General features: G+C 45.9%; 1 protein-coding gene across 1 annotated transcript in view; it reads left to right on the forward strand.

Annotated features, from left to right (window-relative positions):
* slc4a8 (solute carrier family 4 member 8) overlaps positions 1–23,630 on the forward strand; it is a 57,685-nt gene that overhangs the window by 6,347 nt on the left and 27,708 nt on the right. Inside the window, exons 2-5 of the mRNA XM_072452936.1 lie at positions 12,427–12,508; positions 18,744–18,893; positions 21,318–21,453; positions 22,426–22,586. Of these exons, the coding sequence (XP_072309037.1) occupies positions 12,427–12,508; positions 18,744–18,893; positions 21,318–21,453; positions 22,426–22,586 (529 nt within the window). The remainder of the gene's footprint in view (positions 1–12,426; positions 12,509–18,743; positions 18,894–21,317; positions 21,454–22,425; positions 22,587–23,630) is intronic.

Here is a 23,630-nt window from a genome sequence, read left to right on the forward strand (position 1 = left end):
CCATGTCTTCTGGCCCTCGTGAGAAAGTCGTTTTCAAAAGTGCTAATTGGCGTATGCTAATAGGAGAAGTGCCGGGGCATGAACGCTGGTGCTAAATATGACTCAGATGATAAATCACACCTTCACTAACGACTCCTACTGCGTTCGCCTCTCTATATTTAAAGTCCATATTAAAGGTTCTGCTGTTTCTCTCATTCTGACTCAGTTTGGTGCTGTAGAAGCTGTGATAAATATTTAACACAGTTTTACTTCTTTTTTAGTGACAGTTTGTGCAGAAATGATCAGAAATGTAGTTTAAACTGACAGGAAGTAGAGCTGAATCCCTCTGTGATGTCATCAGTGTGCGACACAGACACTTTTCTAACAGTTTAACCCATGGTTGGACTAAATAAAGGTGTTTTATGGTATTATTGTGTGTCAGATCAGAACTGTTGTGTCATTTATGTGGAGTTTGGCTCTTGTTTACAGTCTGGTTGCTAGGTAACAGCTGTGGAATGACCTCTACCTATGTCATATTTGTGCGCACGTCCAACCAGAAAGTACTGTTATAAACTCAACAGAAATGTTCAAACAAATTGGGACGAATGGGTAAAAATGTTTCATCAAATTTGGAATTATAAGAGTTTAAACTGACAGGAAGTAGAGCTGAATCCCTCTGTGATGTCATCAGTGTGCGACACAGACACTTTTATGACAGTTAAACCATCGTTGGGCTAAATAAAGGTGTTGGTATTTATTTATTTATTTGTCTATGGGAGTTTTTATTTATTTATAGGAGATCTTCTACTGAAAGTGTTTTTCAGACTTCCTATAAGTGATCTGTTCTTCTGTATCTACCTCTGTATCTACCTGCGTTGCACCAATGAAATTTCCCCATGTGGGACAATAAAGGAATATCTTATCTTATCTTAATTATAGACTTTACACAAATGTTCAAACAAATGGGTAAAAATGTTAAGTCAAATCTGGAATACAATCAAAGTTTTAGTTAGAAGTGAGAAAGCCGTCGGTTGTCGGGGGCGACGGCGCAGAGGATGTGTCGTTGGGGGACGCGGTCGGGTAATTGCACTCGGCCCAGTTAATGCGCCGATAATAGACCTGAGCAATTAGACGCGGCGTTGCAGAAGAGTGAGTCATGCGGGTGGGCGGGAGCAGCAGCCACAACAGACCACACCCCCCTGAGCGTTAGCCAATGACACGCCCACGTCACTCCATTCACACATTTACCTCGTCACACGTTTAAGCCGCAGAAAGAAGAACATTTACAGTGGATAAAAATCCTCATAAACTTGTACAATGTTCTGACGAGTTTTTGAGGTAAATACCTTTACAAAAATAAGTACATAATTTTAGGGATGTCAAGATTATTGGATTAATCGATTATTGATCATGGTAAGAACTAAAAAATGGTAATTGTGGCTATTTTAAAAACAAAAATAAGTGGTTTTAATTCAATCCATAGTTAAAAATATACATCTACAGTAAATATAAATTGCTTTTTTATTTGGTTGTTTTTGTCACATATTCCTTCATATTTTGTCATTCAGTGAATAATTGTTAAATTGTGATGTTTTTTCTCACACAATAATCGTAATCTGTTGTACACATGTGTTAAAACTTGTCTTAGTTGAGGTTTATGTATCAGATAAATGGCAAAAGGCTGTAAAATTACCCAGAAATATCACATTATACACAGTCAATTTATACATTTTACATTTTTTATCAGCTTTTTCCCACTTTTTGATGTTCAAAACAGTTGGAATATGATCAATAATCCGATTTAGACCTTTATTACTCACCTCTAGAGGAAAGTAACAGCCGCACTTGACTTAACCTTTTCACACTTGACTTAACTTTTAGTATTTGTAACTTATGTCCATTATTTGTTTCTGTGCTTGTGTTTAATGGTTTACAGCGCACTTGTTTTCCGATGCAGGCTTGAAATGCCAAGTAAACAAAGCTGAAGCTCAACGAATAATTAATATAAAATCAAATTCACACAATCTTGGCATAAAGCTTGAAAAAGTCAAAAGTAAAATTCACTCAAATTCTCACACGTAAATCTAAGATGCAAACGACAGGATTCAGCTCTGACGCAGTAATACGTGAGATTAAAGGGGCTGTTCCATGTTTGTTGTATGTTTTACACTTGGTTTGGCATTTTTAAAGATGAACTGGCATCAGATAAAAAATACTAATGATTTTAAGGTTTCATTTAATTCATTTAATTCATTTTATTTAATTTATTTAATCAAATTTTATGTATTTAATTATTTTGATTTTAAGGTTTTATTATTTTTTTAAAGGAAAAAAAAGCAAAAGTTTCCAGGGCAGAAATATCAGTTACTTTGCTTTTCTATTACTAAAACATGATAAAAAGTATAGCATGTACTCGAGTAAGTCATATTTCTGCAGATACAACGAAAAACAATCGTGGGCTCACATTTATGCATTCGTCCAGTAAAATGCTGCCTTCATCAAAAATGCTTAATGTCGTAAATAATCTCCTATTTAATGAAAATAATAATAATAATAATGGTGTAAAATACAATGTTAAATGTGTTTAAAGCAGTTTGTCTGAGGCATTTACTTTATTTATTTGTCATTTTTTGTGATATTCTGAGGTTTCTCCAGTGACTCACATCATGTTTCACTTTTGTCTTCGAGTTAGAACGTTGGCGTAAATATGTAAATTATATGTAAATGATATTTAAATGTAGATAAGAGCCGTGTTATCTACATTAGATCGATGTCATGAAGAGCAGGAGCCGATGTGTCAATCAATAAATCCATCAATGTATTTGTGGAGTACGACTCAAACAAACTGCAATTCAAAGTGTTTTTACAGACATAAAATACAATAAAATGACAATAAACCATGAATTAAATACACAATGGACACAATACAAACAAATAAAAGTACAAACTATCATTTTTTAATTAATTGTAAAGAGAAACTTGGACACTTTGCAGTTTGTTTTTCCCTGTGAAAAGTGGAATTATGAAAAAACTGACATATTTATGTGTTCCCAGTCTTCATCCGTCAAAACAAAACCTTCACTTTCTCTTTCCTGCTCATGTTGAATATATTTAGTGTAATAAAGCGGCTGTCCGGATTACGAATGCATTTATTTTAGAAAGTTGTGATTGATATTATGCCTTAATAAATGTTCAGTCAGAGGTTTACAGTGGTTTAAGTTGTTGATTGTAAAAACTCCTTCTTTGTAAAAAGCCGTAAAGGTCCTGATCGTTCCTTCAACAAAGCTTTTCATTAGGTTTTCTTTCACATTCTGCTGCACATCGTGAAATAAAACCAACAAAAAAACTGTAAATAAACTATAAAAAAGGATTAAATAGATAAAATAGATTAAAAACTGTATTTACGCTGCTTTTTCTAACTGTTTAAACATAAAATAAGTTCTGTGTGGGCTTTCCATGTTCAATGAAAGTTACAACAATAATACAATAAACATCCAGAATATTCTATTAATGAAAAAAAGATCTGATTTTATGATTTGTGTCTCTGATTTCCTCTTGACTTTCATTCAGAGATAAATAATCACGCTTTCGTTTCGTCCTTGACCTGAAAAACCCGACATGGCTCAAACTCGACACCGGCCGCTTCGCTCGGCCACAGAACCGAATAAAAATAGATTTATGGCGTCGTCGTGTGCGGTGGAGTAACTTGAGGCCGCTTCGCTCGTATCGGTTACAAATCACAGTTATTGTTGGCTTATTGTGGCACCGCGCCCGCTTTATAGAATGTGAAATGGTGATTTTTGCAATTTATGTAAAAAAAAAAAAATAAAAAATCCATATTGTTTAATCATTTTTTATTTTACAACTTATAAACAAACACAATGGGAAAAAAATAGAGCAATACCAGAGAGAGAAAATACGTAGAATAGAAAACAATAGACATCCAGCAAATAATACAAAAATAAAATAAATAAAAAAATGAATTAAAAAAACGAAACCCAATAAAACGTAGCAAATAATAAAAAAAGAAAAAATCAATTCAAAACGAAAACCAAAAAAAGTCTAATTTTTCAGACAATTTTGTCCATTTTGGCAATTTATGTTTAAAAAATAATAATAATAATAATGTTTTTTATAGTTATTTTTTTTTATTAACAACTCATAAAAATAAAGCAATACAAACAGTAGACATCCAGCAAATAATAAAGGAAACATTTCTTTTTAAATCAAGGCACACGAAACGCAAAGAAAGCGTCCCATTGTGTCCAAAGTCTGACAAACATGACAATTTTCGCAATTTATGTTTAAACAGTCAAATTCAGAGGTGGACGATACGTTGAAATGTAGATAATATATATTCAAAGATATGCTCATAGCGCCCCCTACAGGTCGGACAACTCGTTGAAGTAAAATGCATTTCAGATAAATATAATACATAAATACCAACGCAGTCTTACTCGCGGGGTGAAGTTTCATTTGCAGGTGAAGACGGGAAGTGTAAATGGGCGTGGCCTCTTAAAGATGCTCAGAATACATCATAAAACTCATGTACACAAATATATGACAAATCAGCCACACATGATGACCACATAAGTGACAGTCAATGTTGGAAAACCCCACATCAGTCAATAATAGCGGCCGATACAATAGTACTAGCTGTAGTACTAGCTGAGTAAAAGTACACAGAGATGAGTGAGATGCACGACAAACAAACGGGTCGATGGAGAAACTGACTTTTATTCCAAACTACATGTGTCCTGTACATTCTTTTACAAGGAAATGTTAAAACATCATTCAACGCCGTAAGTGTCTGCGGGCTATGAATCCAGTCTAGGATTAAATCTTTGTATACTTTAAATACTTCATAACTCATTTCATCATTTCTGCGCTAATTGCTAACGCTAACATTGTTCAAACACTTCCACTCGCGGTAATGTTTTCGTACGAGGCTCTGGTGTTACTCGCGTGTGGTGGTTTTTCATAGTTTGTTATGTTTGGAGGCTAACGCTAACGCTAACCCTCCCGCTGAACCTGTACCAGAGCTAATGTCTGGAACGCTCTGGGTTAGCTCCACGGAGCTCTTTAACCACGGGACTAAAGGATTGTTGAGGGCGCCGTGACGACAGGGGAGAAAGAACAACGCGTGACAACGAGGCTGAAATTTAATTTTCTGAGTTTCTCTTTGTCAGTTTGTTTGTCGTGGTCGGATTCACCTTCTAATATCCTCAAAAAGCGTCTCTGGAAATGTTACAAAACCCTCCACATTTAACGTTCCCTGATATTGACGATTAAAAGGGTGTGGTTTTGATGTGAAACTGAAGCTACTTGTGGTTTTGTTAAATAATGAATTATGCAAACACTGCTTCACACTACCTTTTCTCTTTTGAATCATAATTAATAGAATCGCTAATATTCAATACTGCATCTGAAAACCCTGATCGATGCAGAATAACATTTGTGGCTTCGTTACCAAGTCCAGAGGTTTGTAAATCTGCTCCGTCTTTCTCCCGCTCATTGTTCGGAGGCAGCGACAGGCAGCCATTTTGAAAAGCATTGTTCTCATGAAAAGTGTGGAACGGGACACTGCGTTTGTCCCCAGAGTCTGATCAGACCGATAAGACACAGAGTCAACAGGAGAAACACAAGACGAGACGAGAAAGCGCTGCGCCAGCGGAAAAACAGGCCCGCCACCTCCAGAGCAACACAACAAACTGTCGACACACACACACGCGCACACGCACACACACACACACACACACACACACACACACTGGGAAAACATCACAATAATACACCTTTGAAGCAGTTTTAAACAAAGATGGCGTCCGGTTTTGAGGTGAATTCACGACGGGGATTAACTTCAGATTATCACAAAACATGACAAATCAAAGCCTGGTCCAAACACAGTTAACATTGTATTTGATGTTATTTTTATTGATGTAAAAGGAGATTATGACGACTTTTTTAGGTTTTACTGGATAAATACTCACAGAAATGTTGAGCCCACAATAGTTTTTTCATTTTATCTGCAGATGTATCACACACTTTGTCAAAGATTATACTTTTGTGACACTCAAAAAGAAAAGGAAACTAACGTTGTAACTAAATTATTGCTTTTTTATTTAAATATAAAGACTTAAAACCATTATGATCTCAGTTAATCAGTGAAAATGTGGTAGAATGTTTATGGACATTCTGATTCTAATGGGACTAAATCTGGGTCTAAATCTGGACTGAAGACTAAACCAGGACAAAAACAACTCGTTTAGCGTTAGTTTGGACACAAAAACGAGGCCAAATTGAAGCGTGAAGCGCAGTTCGGAGTTGGCAAAAGTGCAAAAGTGCCATGGATTTTCCGTGTTCGACGTCCTGCTGTTATGGATCTTTGTCCTGGCCTGAATCTGGGACAGTCGCGTCCGACAAACGCCCCGCGGGCCGGACAAACACGCGCCCCAAACACGGGGACCAACGCGCCGCGGACGCCATGGATTTCCGTTGGACAGCGGCCGGTCGATGCGCTGGAAAAACGTTGAATGAAAAGTGCTTATGGGGAGAAAGCGGCGGCTCTTTTGAGACGTGGACGGTGAAACACGATGTCGATGTGGGAATTTGGGGCGAATCGTTATTTTTCAACCGAAAGTCGAGGAGAACAGTTTATTCACTTTTGTGCATTCTTTACTGAGGTGTTTGGCCAACGTTGGATTGTTAGTGGTCGACAGATTATTAGAAATGGTAAAATCAATAAAGAAAGAGTCAAGTACAAGCCACAAAGCAGATATCAATATTTTACTGAATATTTTACAGTTTTAGTGATTCAATCATTTGTAATTTCACAGTATTTATCCGGTTACTTTGTTAAGAAATGCCAAGTTCATTCTTTTAATACAAGCAACAATTAAACTGATCCATCTTCTATGTTAACGCTCAAAAAGAGGCTTGCCTCTCCATAGAGCTGACCTGTGACCTCCGGGCTCGCTCTGGACTCGCTCTGGACTCTCTCTCTGGACTCTCTCTCTGGACTCTCTCTGGACTCTCTCTGGACTCACTCTGGACTCTCTCTGGACTCTCCCCGGACTCGCTCCGGACTCGCTCCGGACTCGCTCCGGACTCTCTCTGGACTCGCTCCGGACTCTCTCTGGACTCGCTCTGGACTCTCTCTGAACTCGCTCTGGACTCTCTCTCTGGACTCTCTCTGGACTCTCTCTCTGGACTCTCTCTGGACTCTCTCTGGACTCACTCTGGACTCACTCTGGACTCTCTCTCTGGACTCACTCTGGACTCGCTCTGGACTCGCTCTGGACTCGCTCTGGACTCGCTCTGGACTTTCTCTCTGGACTCTCTCTCTGGACTCACTCTGGACTCTCTCTGGACTCTCTCTCTGGACTCGCTCTGGACTCGCTCTGGACTCGCTCTGGACTCGCTCTCTGGACTCTCTCTCTGGACTCTCTCTGGACTCTCTCTGGACTCTCTCCGGACTCTCCCCGGACTCGCTCCGGACTCGCTCCGGACTCTCTCCGGACTCTCTCCGGACTCTCTTCGGACTTGCTCCGGACTCGCTCCGGACTCGCTCTCTGGACTCTCTCTGGACTCGCTCTCTGGACTCGCTCTGGACTCGCTCTGGACTCGCTCTGGACTCGCTCTGGACTCGCTCTCTGGACTCTCTCTCTGGACTCTCTCTGGACTCTCTCTGGACTCTCTCTGGACTCTCTCTGGACTCTCCCCGGACTCGCTCCGGACTCGCTCCGGACTCGCTCCGGACTCTCTCCGGACTCGCTTCGGACTCGCTCCGGACTCGCTCCGGACTCGCTCCGGACTTGCTCTCTGGACTCGCTCTGGACTCGCTCTCTGGACTCGCTCTGGACTCTCTCTCTGGACTCTCTCTGGACTCTCTCTGGACTCACTCTGGACTCACTCTGGACTCTCTCTCTGGACTCACTCTGGACTCGCTCTGGACTCGCTCTGGACTCGCTCTGGACTCGCTCTGGACTTTCTCTCTGGACTCTCTCTCTGGACTCACTCTGGACTCTCTCTGGACTCTCTCTCTGGACTCGCTCTGGACTCGCTCTGGACTCGCTCTGGACTCGCTCTCTGGACTCTCTCTCTGGACTCTCTCTGGACTCTCTCTGGACTCTCTCCGGACTCTCCCCGGACTCGCTCCGGACTCGCTCCGGACTCTCTCCGGACTCTCTCCGGACTCTCTTCGGACTTGCTCCGGACTCGCTCCGGACTCGCTCTCTGGACTCTCTCTGGACTCGCTCTCTGGACTCGCTCTGGACTCGCTCTGGACTCGCTCTGGACTCGCTCTCTGGACTCGCTCTCTGGACTCTCTCTCTGGACTCTCTCTGGACTCTCTCTGGACTCTCTCCGGACTCTCCCCGGACTCGCTCCGGACTCGCTCCGGACTCGCTCCGGACTCGCTCCGGACTCTCTCCGGACTCGCTCCGGACTCGCTCCGGACTCGCTCCGGACTTGCTCTCTGGACTCGCTCTGGACTCGCTCTCTGGACTCGCTCTGGACTCGCTCTGGACTCGCTCTGGACTCTCTCTGGACTCTCTCTCTGGACTCTCTCTGGACTCTCTCTGGACTCGCTCCGGACTCGCTCTGGACTCTCTCCGGACTCGCTCCGGACTCTCTCCGGACTCTCTTCGGACTCGCTCCGGACTCGCTCCGGACTCGCTCCGGACTCGCTCTCTGGACTCTCTCTGGACTCGCTCTCTGGACTCGCTCTGGACTCTCTCTGGACTCTCTCTGGACTCACTCTGGACTCTCTCTGGACTCTCCCCGGACTCGCTCCGGACTCGCTCCGGACTCGCTCCGGACTCTCTCCGGACTCGCTCCGGACTCTCTCCGGACTCGCTCCGGACTCTCTCTGAACTCGCTCTGGACTCGCTCTGGACTCGCTCTGGACTCGCTCCGGACTCTCTGCGGACTCTCTTTGGACTCGCTCCGGACTCGCTCTGGACCCGCTCCGGACTCGCTCTCTGGACTCTCTCTGGACTCGCTCTCTGGACTCGCTCTGGACTCGCTCTGGACTCTCTCTGGACTCTCTCTCTGGACTCTCTCTCTGGACTCTCTCTGGACTCTCTCTGGACTCACTCTGGACTCTCTCTGGACTCTCCCCGGACTCGCTCCGGACTCGCTCCGGACTCGCTCCGGACTCTCTCTGGACTCGCTCCGGACTCTCTCTGGACTCGCTCTGGACTCTCTCTGAACTCGCTCTGGACTCGCTCTGGACTCGCTCTGGACTCACTCTGGACTCACTCTGGACTCTCTCTCTGGACTCTCGCTCTGGACTCGCTCTGGACTCGCTCTGGACTCGTTCTGGACTCTCTCTGGACTCACTCTGGACTCGCTCTGGACTCTCTCTCTGGACTCTCTCTGGACTCACTCTGGACTCACTCTGGACTCTCTCTCTGGACTCGCTCTGGACTCGCTCTGGACTCGCTCTGGACTCGCTCTCTGGACTCTCTCTCTGGACTCACTCTGGACTCTCTCCGGACTCTCTCCGGACTCGCTCCGGACTCGCTCCGGACTCACTCCGGACTCACTCTGGACTCTTACACATTTATTACACCGTGTCAACTCTATTATATTCATATGTGAGCTGAACAGAACAATGTATTTGGTGAAACTATAATAAACTACAACATGGATCATCATTTTACATTTAGTTCATCGTAAACCACAAGACAAGATCTAAAAATGGCTTTGTGACTTCCTGTTCGAGCCTCAAAAGCAGGACAAAAAACAGGATCAGCTCAAACTCAAATCCATCCAAACAAAAACGACGTTCAACTTCATTACGCCTGATACGTCCCCTTTAAGTCCACTTTGTGTCAGTTTGAGTTCCGCATGGATGGACCCCATAACAACACAGATATGACCCATAAAGCACCTGGCCTCCGGCTCAAAGTCACTCCAAATGGACAGTTTAGAACGTCACGTGAACCCGAGCTCTCGTGGCTTTAAAAACGCCGAGCATCGCTTTGTCTCCGCGCTCGCCTTTTCCCCTTTCCCGTAAACGCCGCGGGACGTCGTAAAAAAAGCAGCAGCAGCAGCAGCAGCAGCTCGTTCAGTCTGATTCGATTTGCGGGAGCGAGGAGTGCGACAGGCGTGTGTCCGTGGCACTGCACTCTGTGGCCTCACACACGCCACAGGACAAATGTGACCGACGTGATGTTTTCTACTTTATTTGTCGTTGTTTTTTTCGTTTGGCTTTGACACGTTTGGACTTTTGTTCCTCTGTGACACTGTGCGATGCAGAAGGTGAGCGTGTGGATTAAATGTGTGTCATGTTCACGTCTATTTATATTGTTTTGTTCGTTCATGTGTATTTGTAGGAGGTGAGTATCAGCACCTGGGTTACGTTCACAGTCAGTGTCGCTATTGTTTGTTTAATTTTGTTTAAGTGACTATATTTCATACATTAAATGACTATATTTCATACCTTAAGTGACTATATTTCATACATTAAGTGACTATATTTCATACCTTAAGTGACTATATTTCATACATTAAGTGACTATATTTCATACCTTAAGTGACTATATTTCATACATTAAATGACTATATTTCATACCTTAAGTGACTATATTTCATACATTAAGTGACTATATTTCATACCTTAAGTGACTATATTTCATACATTAAGTGACTATATTTCATACCTTAAGTGACTATATTTCATACATTAAATGACTATATTTCATACCTTAAGTGACTATATTTCATACATTAAGTGACTATATTTCATACCTTAAGTGACTATATTTCATACATTTGTGTATTTTTATTCAAGATTGTTTATGATCCAAACTCTGGAGGAAGAGATTTGACTATTTTCTGTGTTAAATATCAATGATGGTTTCTAAGATCACTTTTTAAATACACCCATTTATATTATTATATTTACAATTATATTTTTTAATAGACGATATTCTCAAAGTTCAGATTTTCTCCAAAGCAAGAAACAACTGTCTTTTTTATGTGTGTCGTTTGTGTTCATGGCTTTACTGTGTGTGTTGTGTGTGTTCATGTGTTGTGTTTGTGTGTTGTGTGTGTTCTGTGTGTATTGTGTGTGCACATCAACACAAGATGTGTTCATGTGTTGTGTGTGTGCGTTGTGTTGATGTGTTGTGTGTGCGTTGTGTTGATATGTTGTGTGTTGTGTGTGTGGCAGAGGCCTGATGAGGAGGCGGTGGTGGACCAGGGAGGAACCAGCTCTGTGTGTTCTGTGTGTGTTGTGTTCATGTGTTGTGTGTTGTGTGTGCGTTGTGTTCATGTGTTGTGTGTGCGTTTGTTCATGCGTTGTGTGTGCGTTGTGTTGATGTGTTGTGTGTGTGTTATGTTCATGTGTTGTGTGTTGTGTGCTGCGTGTTGATGTGTTGTGTGTGTGTGTGTTGTGTTCATGTGTTGTGTGTGTGTGTTGATGTGTTGTGTGTTGTGTGCTGCGTGTTGATGTGTTGTGTGTTGTGTGTGGCAGAGGCCTGATGAGGAGGCAGTGGTGGACCAGGGAGGAACCAGCTCTGTGTGTTCTGTGTGTGTTGTGTTCATGTGTTGATGTGTTGTGTGTGTTGTGTGTGTGTTGTGTTCATGTGTTGTGTGTGCGTTTGTTCATGCATTGTGTGTGCGTTGTGTTGATGTGTTGTGTGTGTGTGTTATGTTCATGTGTTGTGTGTTGTGTGCTGCGTGTTCATGTGTTGTGTGTTGTGTGTGTGTGTTGTGTTGATGTGTTGATGTGTTGTGTGCTGCGTGTTGATGTGTTGTGTGTTGTGTGTGGCAGAGGCCTGATGAGGAGGCGGTGGTGGACCAGGGAGGAACCAGCTCTGTGTGTTCTGTGTGTGTTGTGTTCATGTATTGTGTGTTGTGTGTGCGTTGTGTTCATGTGTTGATGTGTTGTGTGTGTTGTGTGTGTGTTTTGTTCATTTGTTGTGTGTGCGTTTGTTCATGCGTTGTGTGTGCGTTGTGTTGATGTGTTGATGTGTTGTGTGTGTTGTGTGTGTGTTATGTTCATGTGTTGTGTGTTGTGTGTGTGTGTTGTGTTCATGTGTTGTGTGTGTGTGTTGTGTTGATGTGTTGTGTGCTGCGTGTTGATGTGTTGTGTGTTGTGTGTGGCAGAGGCCTGATGAGGAGGCGGTGGTGGACCAGGGAGGAACCAGCTCTGTGTGTTCTGTGTGTGTTGTGTTCATGTGTTGTGTGTTGTGTGTGCGTTGTGTTCATGTGTTGATGTGTTGTGTGTGTTGTGTGTGTGTTGTGTTCATGTGTTGTGTGTGCGTTTGTTCATGCTTTGTGTGTGCGTTGTGTTGATGTGTTGATGTGTTGTGTGTGTTGTGTGTGTGTTATGTTCAGGTGTTGTGTGTTGTGTGCTGCGTGTTCATGTGTTGTGTGTGTGTGTTGTGTTGTGTGTTGTGTGCTGCGTGTTGATGTGTTGTGTGTTGTGTGTGGCAGAGGCCTGATGAGGAGGCGGTGGTGGACCAGGGAGGAACCAGCTCTGTGCTCAACATTCACTATGAGAAAGAAGAACTGGAGGGTGAGTTTTTACTCTTCATTATTGAAACAGACAAACTTCACGTTGTGTTTGAATAAACTCTTGTTCTGAAAGTCAAAACACAATCACACGTAAAACTTTATCATGTTTAGTCAGAGTTTAGACTCACAAATGTGTTATTTGTGCTGCCAAAGGAGCGTTTTTTAGGTTTGTGCCAGCTTTTGTTTCACGTGCTTTACAGACGTTACAGAGACGTTACAGACGTTACAGAAACATTACAGAGAACTTACAGAGACGTTTCAGAGACGTCACAGAGACGTTTCAGAGACGTAACAGAAACATTACAGGGACGTTAAAGCGATGTCACAGGAACGTTACAGAGATGTCACAGAGACATTACAGAGACGTTTCAGAGACGTCACAGAGACGTTTCAGAGACGTAACAGAAACATTACAGAGACGTCACAGAGACGTTTCAGAGACGCAACAGAAACATTACAGGGACGTTAAAGCGATGTCACAGGAACGTTACAGAGACTTTACAGAGACGCTACAGAGACGTTTTAGAGACGTAACAGAAACATTACAGGGACATTAAAGCGATGTCACAGGAACGTTACAGAGATGTCACAGAGACGTTACAGGGACGTTACAGAGACGTTACAGAGACGTTACAGAGACGTTACAGAGACGCTACAGAGACGTTACAGAGACGTTACAGAGACGCAACAGAAACATTACAGGGACGTTAAAGCGATGTCACAGGAACGTTACAGAGATGTCACAGAGACATTACAGAGACGCTACAGAGACGTTACAGAGACGTTTCAGAGACCTTACAGAGACGTTACAGAGGTGTTACAGAGACATTACAGAGACGTTACAGAGGTGTTACAGAGACATTACAGAGACGTTACAGGGATGTTACAGAGACATTACAGAGACATTACAGAGACGCTACAGAGACGTTACAGAGACCTTACAGAGACGTTACAGAGGTGTTACAGAGACATTACAGAGACGTTACAGAGGTGTTACAGAGACATTACAGAGACGTTACAGAAACATTACAGAAACATTACAGAGACGTTACAGAGACGCTGCAGAGACGTCACAGAGACGTTACAGAGACGTTACAGAGACGCTACAGAGACGTTTCAGAGACGTAACAGAAACATTACAGGGACGTTAAAGCGATGTCACAGGAACGTTACAGAGATGTCACAGAGACTTTACAGGGACGTTACAGAGACGTTACAGAGACGCTACAGCGACGTTACAGAGACGTTACAGAGACGTTACAGAGACACTACAGAGACGCTACAGAGACGTTACAGAGACGTTACAGAGACGCTACAGAGACGTTACAGAGACGTAACAGAAACATTACAGGGACGTTAAAGCGATGTCACAGGAACGTTACAGAGATGTCACAGAGACGTTACAGGGATGTTACAGAGACATTACAGAGACATTACAGAGACATTACAGAGACGCTACAGAGACGTTACAGAGACGTTACAGAGGTGTTACAGAGACATTACAGAGACGTTACAGAGGTGTTACAGAGACATTACAGAGACGTTACAGAAACATTACAGAGACGTTACAGAGACGCTGCAGAGACGTCACAGAGACGTTTCAGAGACGTAACAGAAACATTACAGAGACGTCACAGAGACGTTTCAGAGACGCAACAGAAACATTACAGGGACGTTAAAGCGATGTCACAGGAACGTTACAGAGACGTTACAGAGACGCTACAGAGACGTTTTAGAGACGTAACAGAAACATTACAGGGACATCAAAGCGATGTCACAGGAACGTTACAGAGATGTCACAGAGACGTTACAGGGACGTTACAGAGACATTACAGAGACGTTACAGAGACGCTACAGAGACGTTACAGAGACGTTACAGAGACATTACAGAGACGTCACAGAGACGTTTCAGAGACGCAACAGAAACATTACAGGGACGTTAAAGCGATGTCACAGGAACGTTACAGAGACGTTACAGAGACGCTACAGAGATGTTTTAGAGACGTAACAGAAACATTACAGGGACATTAAAGCTATGTCACAGGAACGTTACAGAGATGTCACAGAGACGTTACAGGAACGTTACAGAGACGTTACAGAGACGTTACAGAGACGCTACAGAGACGTTACAGAGACGTTACAGAGACATTACAGAGACGTCACAGAGACGTTTCAGAGACGTAACAGAAACATTACAGGGACGTTAAAGCGATGTCACAGGAACGTTACAGAGATGTCACAGAGACGTTACAGGGATGTTACAGAGACATTACAGAGACATTACAGAGACGCTACAGAGACGTTACAGAGACCTTACAGAGACGTTACAGAGGTGTTACAGAGACATTACAGAGACGTTACAGAGGTGTTACAGAGACATTACAGAGACGTTACAGAAACATTACAGAAACATTACAGAGACGTTACAGAGACGCTGCAGAGACGTCACAGAGACGTTACAGAGACGTTACAGAGACGCTACAGAGACGTTTCAGAGACGTAACAGAAACATTACAGGGACGTTAAAGCGATGTCACAGGAACGTTACAGAGATGTCACAGAGACTTTACAGGGACGTTACAGAGACGTTACAGAGACGCTACAGAGACGTTACAGAGACGTTACAGAGACGCTACAGAGACGCTACAGAGACGTTACAGAGACGCTACAGAGACGTTACAGAGACATTACAGAGACGTTTCAGAGACGTAACAGAAACATTACAGGGACGTTAAAGCGATGTCACAGGAACGTTACAGAGATGTCACAGAGACGTTACAGGGATGTTACAGAGACATTACAGAGACGCTACAGAGACGTTACAGAGACGTTACAGAGACGTTACAGAAACATTACAGAGACGTTACAGAGACGCTGCAGAGACTTCACAGAGATGTTACAGAGACGTTACAGAGACGTTACAGAGACGTTACAGAGACGTCACAGAGACGTTACAGAGACGTAACAGAAACATTACAGGGACATTAAAGCGATGTCACAGGAACGTTACAGAGATGTCACAGGGACGTTACAGGGACGTTACAGAGACGTTACAGAGACGTTACAGAGACGCTACAGAGACGTTACAGAGACGTTACAGAGACATTACAGAGACGTCACAGAGACGTTTCAGAGACGTAACAGAAACATTACAGGGACGTTAAAGCGATGTCACAGGAACGTTACAGAGATGTCACAGAGACGTTACAGGGATGTTACAGAGACATTACAGAGACATTACAGAGACGTCACAGAGACGTTTCAGAGACGTAACAGAAACATTACAGGGACGTTAAAGCGATGTCACAGGAACGTTACAGAGATGTCACAGAGACGTTACAGGGATGTTACAGAGACATTACAGAGACATTACAGAGACGCTACAGAGACGTTACAGAGACGTTACAGAGACGTTACAGAGACGTTACAGAGACGTTACAGAGACGCTGCAGAGACGTCACAGAAACGTCACAGAGATGTTACAGAGACGTTACAGAGACGTTACAGAGACGTTACAGAGACGTCACAGAGACGTCACAGAGACGTCACAGAGACGTTACAGAGACGTTACAGAGACGTTACAGAGACGTGAACTCGTCTAAAACAACTGGACTTGAACCCGTCGAATTCAAATCGATCTGGTCAGAATTCTTGTGTTGAACTTCTTCCGTTTATATTTTTTGACAGTTGAAAGGTTTTTCACACAACGTCAAGATGAAGAAACAGAATAAGATCAAAGAATGTTTCTTCGAGTAAATATAGTTGAGATTAGCTTTGACACTTTATGTATTGCCAATTGTTGTGTACAATAATGCAGAATTAGGGAGTTTGAATGCATTTTTTAACTGTATTGTAGAAACGTAAAAGGAGAGAGAGAAAACACGATCGACTTATTGTTTCTCTGTGACAAAGGTGTTTATTTATCCTTTGTTGTTGTTGCTTTTCTTTGTATTGTCCAAATAAAATGCATTCATATTTCAAAGGTCAGAATAAACATAATAACGATAATAATAAACTTGTTGAATTCATGGACCCAGCGATCCATAAATGTGACATGAGCTCTAATAGTGCCCCGTGTGGCACTCGTGAGATTGTTTCGGATCAAAGGCCGTGAATACAAAGGTCCATTATTACCCATGATGCCGTGCAGTGAATCCTGTGTAACGGATGCAAATGTCAGCAAAGGGCCCGATCGCTCACGGCCTTTTGTTCAACCTTTTCTCACACGTCTCATTTTGTACTTGCTTTTTTTTAATCAAACTGCAGCAGATGTTGGTCAGGAAATGTACCAGATCACAGCAGTTTTTTTAAAAACTTTTTTTTAAACAAAAGATATTCTAAAAATTGATTTTATTTGGAATATTTTTGCATGTTATTTTACTCTGTTGTTTTCATTCAATTGTATTATTTTTATTTCATTTGTTGGTTTGATACAGTTAGTATAATAGTAGATTTCATTTCACAGTGTGCAGGCCTTATTATTTATTACATTATTATTTGTAGAAATATGAGTTGTGATTTTTATCATTTTCCCCCCCTTTTTTCAATTATTATTTTTTATTAAAGAAAAACACAGACAGTTCAATGAAAACTATATTATGCAGCGAAAATATGGTTTAAAAAGTCAGTAAAAGTATGAACAATATAGAAACATTTATCATATTTAAGTTGTTTTGGGAATAGGCAAAATTCAGACCAAAAACCATTAAATATGAGCTAAAAAAGAAACAGAAAAGTCTTGTGTAATAATAAACACAGTCTTTTCGGTCCGTTCACGTTTCTGACTAATCTTGAGAAAGTAGAAGGTCCTGGTCTGACCGAACCCCAGATCTGGAGCTGTCGCCCTGTTTCCACTGGTTCAATTTGGAGCTGTCGCCCTGTTTTCACTGGTTCAATTTGGAGCTGTCGCCCTGTTTCCACTGGTTCACTCTGGAGCTGTCGCCCTGTTTCCACTGGTTCACTTTGGAGCTGTCGCCCTGTTTCCACTGGTTCACTCTGGAGCTGTCGCCCTGTTTCCACTGGTTCACTTTGGAGCTGTCGCCCTGTTTCCACTGGTTCACTTTGGAGCTGTCGCCCTGTTTCCACTGGTTCACTCTGGAGCTGTCGCCCTGTTTCCACTGGTTCACTCTGGAGCTGTCGCCCTGTTTCCACTGGTTCACTTTGGAGCTGTCGCCCTGTTTCCACTGGTTCACTCTGGAGCTGTCGCCCTGTTTCCACTGGTTCACTTTGGAGCTGTCGCCCTGTTTCCACTGGTTCACTTTGGAGCTGTCGCCCTGTTTCCACTGGTTCACTCTGGAGCTGTCGCCCTGTTTCCACTGGTTCACTCTGGAGCTGTCGCCCTGTTTCCACTGGTTCACTTTGGAGCTGTCGCCCTGTTTTCACTGGTTCACTCTGGAGCTGTCGCCCTGTTTTCACTGGTTCACTTTGGAGCTGTCGCCCTGTTTCCACTGGTTCACTTTGGAGCTGTCGCCCTGTTTCCACTGGTTCACTCTGGAGCTGTCGCCCTGTTTCCACTGGTTCACTTTGGAGCTGTCGCCCTGTTTTCACTGGTTCACTTTGGAGCTGTCGCCCTGTTTCCACTGGTTCACTCTGGAGCTGTCGCCCTGTTTCCACTGGTTCACTTTGGAGCTGTCGCCCTGTTTCCACTGGTTCACTTTGGAGCCGGTCTAAACGTGTCTTCGCTGTTTTAAGTGAACCAACGGACGCCACAGCAGAGCGATATGATTGGACGAGAGAGAACTCAGAAAATGTCCCACCGATCACTTTAAAACTGCACTGATCATGATAATATTGAAATGGTTGTTTTTAAATTAAATGACAATAATGAGTACACAGTATAGGACAGTGAAATAATAATAATAATAATAAATGATTAAAACATGACTTTGAGATACACTAAAAAGGATATTCTCTTCATGTAAACTTCAAATACTTAATACTTCAATAATCTAAAGTATCTAAAGTATCTAAAGTATCTAAAGTACCCGTTTCTTCTGAACCTTCACACAAACAGGACGTGTGAGTCTTAGTGAGGCCAGATCTTTCCAAAGAAAACCAGTGACTCACGAAACAGCAATCTGACCCAAAAGAGCAGAATATCACGGGAATGAGATCATGACTCTTATCACCAGATCCTCCGTAATCAGCTCCATTTCACGTTTCTGCATATGCTCAAATATCTTCAGAATATCGTCATGGTAATAAAAAGACCCTGTCCCCGTCTCTGCTCCGCCCAGGACACCGGGCCCTGTACGTGGGGGTCGGCATGCCCCGCCAGAGCCACCGACACCACCGGCCCCACGGCTCCAAACACCGCCGGAGAGAGAGGAGAGCGGGCAGCACCAGCACGCAGCAGAGCGAGGAGGCGGACCGGAGCGCCAGCCACGGTAACACGCCCCCATATGGTCTTAAACACGGTAACACGCCCCCATATGGTCTTAAACATGGTAACACATCCCATATGGGCTTAAACATGGTAACACGCCCCCATAAGGGCTTAACGATGGTAATACGCCCCCATATGGGCTTAAACATAGTAACACGCCCCCATAAGGGCTTAACGATGGTAACACGCCCCCATATGGGCTTAAACATAGTAACACGCCCCCATAAGGGCTTAACGATGGTAACACGCCCCCATATGGGCTTAAACATAGTAACACGCCCCCATAAGGGCTTAACGATGGTAATACGCCCCCATATGGGCTTAAACATAGTAACACGCCCCCATAAGGGCTTAACGATGGTAACACGCCCCCATATGGGCTTAAACATGGTAACACGCCCCCTATGGGCTTAACGATGGTAACACGCCCCTATATGAGCTTAGCCACGGTAACACGCGTCTGTGTCTGCTCTGACTCCTGACCCCTCCTCTGCTCTGACCCCTGGTCTGCTCTGACCCCTGGTCTGCTCTGACCCCTGGTCTGCTCTGATCCCTGGTCTGCTCTGACCCCTGGTCTGCTCTGACCCCTGGTCTGCTCTGATCCCTGGTCTGCTCTGACCCCTGGTCTGCTCTGATCCCTGACCCCTCGTCTGCTCTGACCCCTCCTCTGCTCTGACCCCTGGTCTGCTCTGACCCCTGGTCTGCTCTGACCCCTGACCCCTCCTCTGCTCTGACCCCTGGTCTGCTCTGACCCCTGGTCTGCTCTGACCCCTGACCCCTCGTCTGCTCTGACCCCTGGTCTGCTCTGACCCCTGGTCTGCTCTGACCCCTGACCCCTCGTCTGCTCTGACCCCTGGTCTGCTCTGACCCCTGGTCTGCTCTGACCCCTGGTCTGCTCTGACCCCTGACCCCTCCTCTGCTCTGACCCCTGGTCTGCTCTGACCCCTGGTCTGCTCTGACCCCTGGTCTGCTCTGATCCCTGACCCCTCCTCTGCTCTGACCCCTGGTCTGCTCTGACCCCTGGTCTGCTCTGACCCCTGACCCCTCGTCTGCTCTGACCCCTGGTCTGCTCTGACCCCTGGTCTGCTCTGACCCCTGACCCCTCGTCTGCTCTGACCCCTGGTCTGCTCTGACCCCTGGTCTGCTCTGACCCCTGGTCTGCTCTGACCCCTGACCCCTCCTCTGCTCTGACCCCTGGTCTGCTCTGACCCCTGGTCTGCTCTGACCCCTGACCCCTGGTCTGCTCTGACCCCTGGTCTGCTCTGACCCATGGTCTGCTCTGACCCCTGACCCCTCGTCTGCTCTGACCCCTGGTCTGCTCTGACTCCTGACCCCTCGTCTGCTCTGACCCCTGGTCTGCTCTGACCCCTGGTCTGCTCTGATCCCTGGTCTGCTCTGACCCCTGGTCTGCTCTGACCCCTGGTCTGCTCTGATCCCTGGTCTGCTCTGACCCCTGGTCTGCTCTGATCCCTGACCCCTCGTCTGCTCTGACCCCTTCTCTGCTCTGACCCCTGGTCTGCTCTGACCCCTGGTCTGCTCTGACCCCTGACCCCTCCTCTGCTCTGACCCCTGGTCTGCTCTGACCCCTGGTCTGCTCTGACCCCTGACCCCTCGTCTGCTCTGACCCCTGGTCTGCTCTGACCCCTGGTCTGCTCTGACCCCTGACCCCTCGTCTGCTCTGACCCCTGGTCTGCTCTGACCCCTGGTCTGCTCTGACCCCTGGTCTGCTCTGACCCCTGACCCCTCCTCTGCTCTGACCCCTGGTCTGCTCTGACCCCTGGTCTGCTCTGACCCCTGGTCTGCTCTGATCCCTGACCCCTCCTCTGCTCTGACCCCTGGTCTGCTCTGACCCCTGGTCTGCTCTGACCCCTGACCCCTCGTCTGCTCTGACCCCTGGTCTGCTCTGACCCCTGGTCTGCTCTGACCCCTGACCCCTCGTCTGCTCTGACCCCTGGTCTGCTCTGACCCCTGGTCTGCTCTGACCCCTGACCCCTCCTCTGCTCTGACCCCTGGTCTGCTCTGACCCCTGGTCTGCTCTGACCCCTGACCCCTCGTCTGCTCTGACCCCTGGTCTGCTCTGACCCCTGGTCTGCTCTGACCCCTGACCCCTCGTCTGCTCTGACCCCTGGTCTGCTCTGACTCCTGACCCCTCGTCTGCTCTGACCCCTGGTCTGCTCTGACCCCTGACCCCTCGTCTGCTCTGACCCCTGGTCTGCTCTGACTCCTGACCCCTCGTCTGCTCTGACCCCTGGTCTGCTCTGACCCCTGGTCTGCTCTGACCCCTGACCCCTGGTCTGCTCTGACCCCTGGTCTGCTCTGACCCCTGACCCCTCGTCTGCTCTGACCCCTGGTCTGCTCTGACCCCTGACCCCTCGTCTGCTCTGACCCCTGGTCTGCTCTGACTCCTGACCCCTGGTCTACGCAGACACCCCGTCCCAGCGCGTGCAGTTCATTCTGGGCGCGGAGGAGGACGCGGAGCACGTGGCCCACGACCTGTTCACGGAGCTGGACGAGATCTGTGTTTGCGACGGGAAAGACGCCGAGTGGAAGGAGACGGCCAGGTCAGAACCTCACACTTTCACTCCTTTACTCTGGTGATTTGGATTAGCTTGGGATTTATTACATTTTTTCTTGGTTCTGGCCAAATTATCCGTCTATGAACTTTTATTATCTTTATAAAACAATAAATACAAACAAAAAACACAGGACACAGGGTGCACGGTGGCAAAGGCAGTCAGCGCTCTTGCCTCCCAAGAAGGAGATCATGGGTTCGATTCCCGGCCCAGACCAACATCTCTCTCTGGTGGAGTCTGCATGTTCTCCCCGTGTTACTGTGGGTTCTCTCTGGGTTCTCCGGCTCCTCCCACCAAACACATGCAAGTGTTAGGCAAAAATTGGCAACTCTAAATTGGCCCTAGAGAGTGACCGTGAGAGTGACCTGTGTGTCTATGTCTCTGTGTTGACCCTGCGACAAGTCCAGGGTGTACCCTGCCTAAGGCCCAAAGTCACTGGGATAGGCTCCAGTCACCCACGACCCCGAAAGGGAAAAAGCAGTAGAAAAATAATGAATGTATGGAGCGAACACAGCGAGCAAAACAACCAAACAAGAGCAGAATAGACACAAAATTAATCCGGTAGAAGATGAATCCATTGTTTTTCCCACTTTAGTTTTTCAGTTTCAAAGTAAAAAGTACTAAATACTAATAAGAATGAAAAAGTGTTTGGAGAAACTACAACTCTCGTAAGAGTTGGATGTAAAACGTGAACTGATATTTGAGTTAATGTAATCGGGAAAAACTAAACACTGGTATTTTCAAAGTGAAGTTTTCAGACCGTTTTTATCGCAAACGTGAAGCTTTTGTCACTTTTACTCCAGTAAGAGACACGCTAAAATGTGTTTTTAAAGTAAATGTGACGGGGCAGTACTTGTCGGGACGGTCAGAGCTTTACGTGTCCCGTGTGTCCCGTGTGTGTCCCGTGTGTCCCATGTGTCCCGTGTGTCCCATGTGTCCCGTGTGTCCCGTGTGTGGCAGGTGGCTGAAGTTCGAGGAGGACGTGGAGGACGGCGGCGAGCGCTGGAGCAAACCCTACGTGGCCACGCTGTCCCTGCACAGTCTGTTTGAGCTGAGGAGCTGCATCATCAACGGGAGCGTCCTGCTGGACATGAGGGCCGACAGCATCGAGGAGATCGCAGGTCAGAGGTCGGGGAGGTCAGAGGTCGGGGAGATGGCGGGTCAGAGGTCGGGGAGATGGTGGGTCAGAGGTCGGGGAGGTCAGAGGTCTGGGAGATGGTGGGTCAGAGGTCGGGACGCCAAAGAACACTCACGTTTAGTATGTTTGGTGTGGCTTTGTGTGTCGTAACAGTCTTGGTGTTTCCTCTTTTGTTTTTAATTTTTTTAAATGAATAAAATGGATAAAATGAATACGTGCGGCTGGGGAAGAATGTCTCAGACACTCGGACTATCAGCACAGGAGCTCAACAGGGCTGTGTACTTTCTCCCCTGCTCTTCTCCCTGTACACAAACTGCTGCACCTCCAGCCACGACTGTGTAAAACTGATCAAGTTTGTGGACGACACCACCCTCATCGCCATGACAACACCACCCTCATCGCCATGACGACACCACCCTCATCGCCATGACGACACCACATCCATGACGACACCACCCTCATCGCCATGACGACACCACCCTCATCGCCATGACGACACCACATCCATGACGACACCACCCTCATCGGCCTCATCTCGGACGGGGAAGAGTCTGTCCACAGGAGGGAGGCCGCTCGCTGGTGTCCTGGTGCAGCGGTAACAACCTGGAGTTCAACGCCCAGAACACAGTGGAGCTGGTCGTGGACTTCAGGAAAGTACCAGCCCCCAAGCGCTCCAGCCCCCCTCACCATCACAGACTCCCTCATCTCCACTGTGGACCTCAACCAGGACCTCAAGTGGGAGCCGTCCATCAGCTCCCTCATCAAGAAGGCCCAGCAGAGGATGTACTTCCTGCAGCAGCTGAGGAAAGCAGATGATGGTGCAGTTCTAAACGGCCATTATGAGTCCATCCTCACCTCCTCCATCACCTCCTCCATCACCTCCTCCATCACCGTGTGGTGCGCTGGAGCCACAGCCAGGGACAAACAGAGACTACAGCGCCCTCTGCTGAGAAGGTGATCGGCTGCAGACTTCCACCTCTGCAGGACATGTACGTCTCCAAGGCTCTGGGACGTACAGGCCTTCTCC

Source organism: Eucyclogobius newberryi, unplaced genomic scaffold (assembly GCF_026437365.1).
Source record: "Eucyclogobius newberryi isolate DKJ021-1_F unplaced genomic scaffold, fEucNew1.0.hap1 SCAF_19, whole genome shotgun sequence".
NCBI classification, from domain to species: Eukaryota; Metazoa; Chordata; class Actinopteri; order Gobiiformes; family Gobiidae; genus Eucyclogobius; species Eucyclogobius newberryi.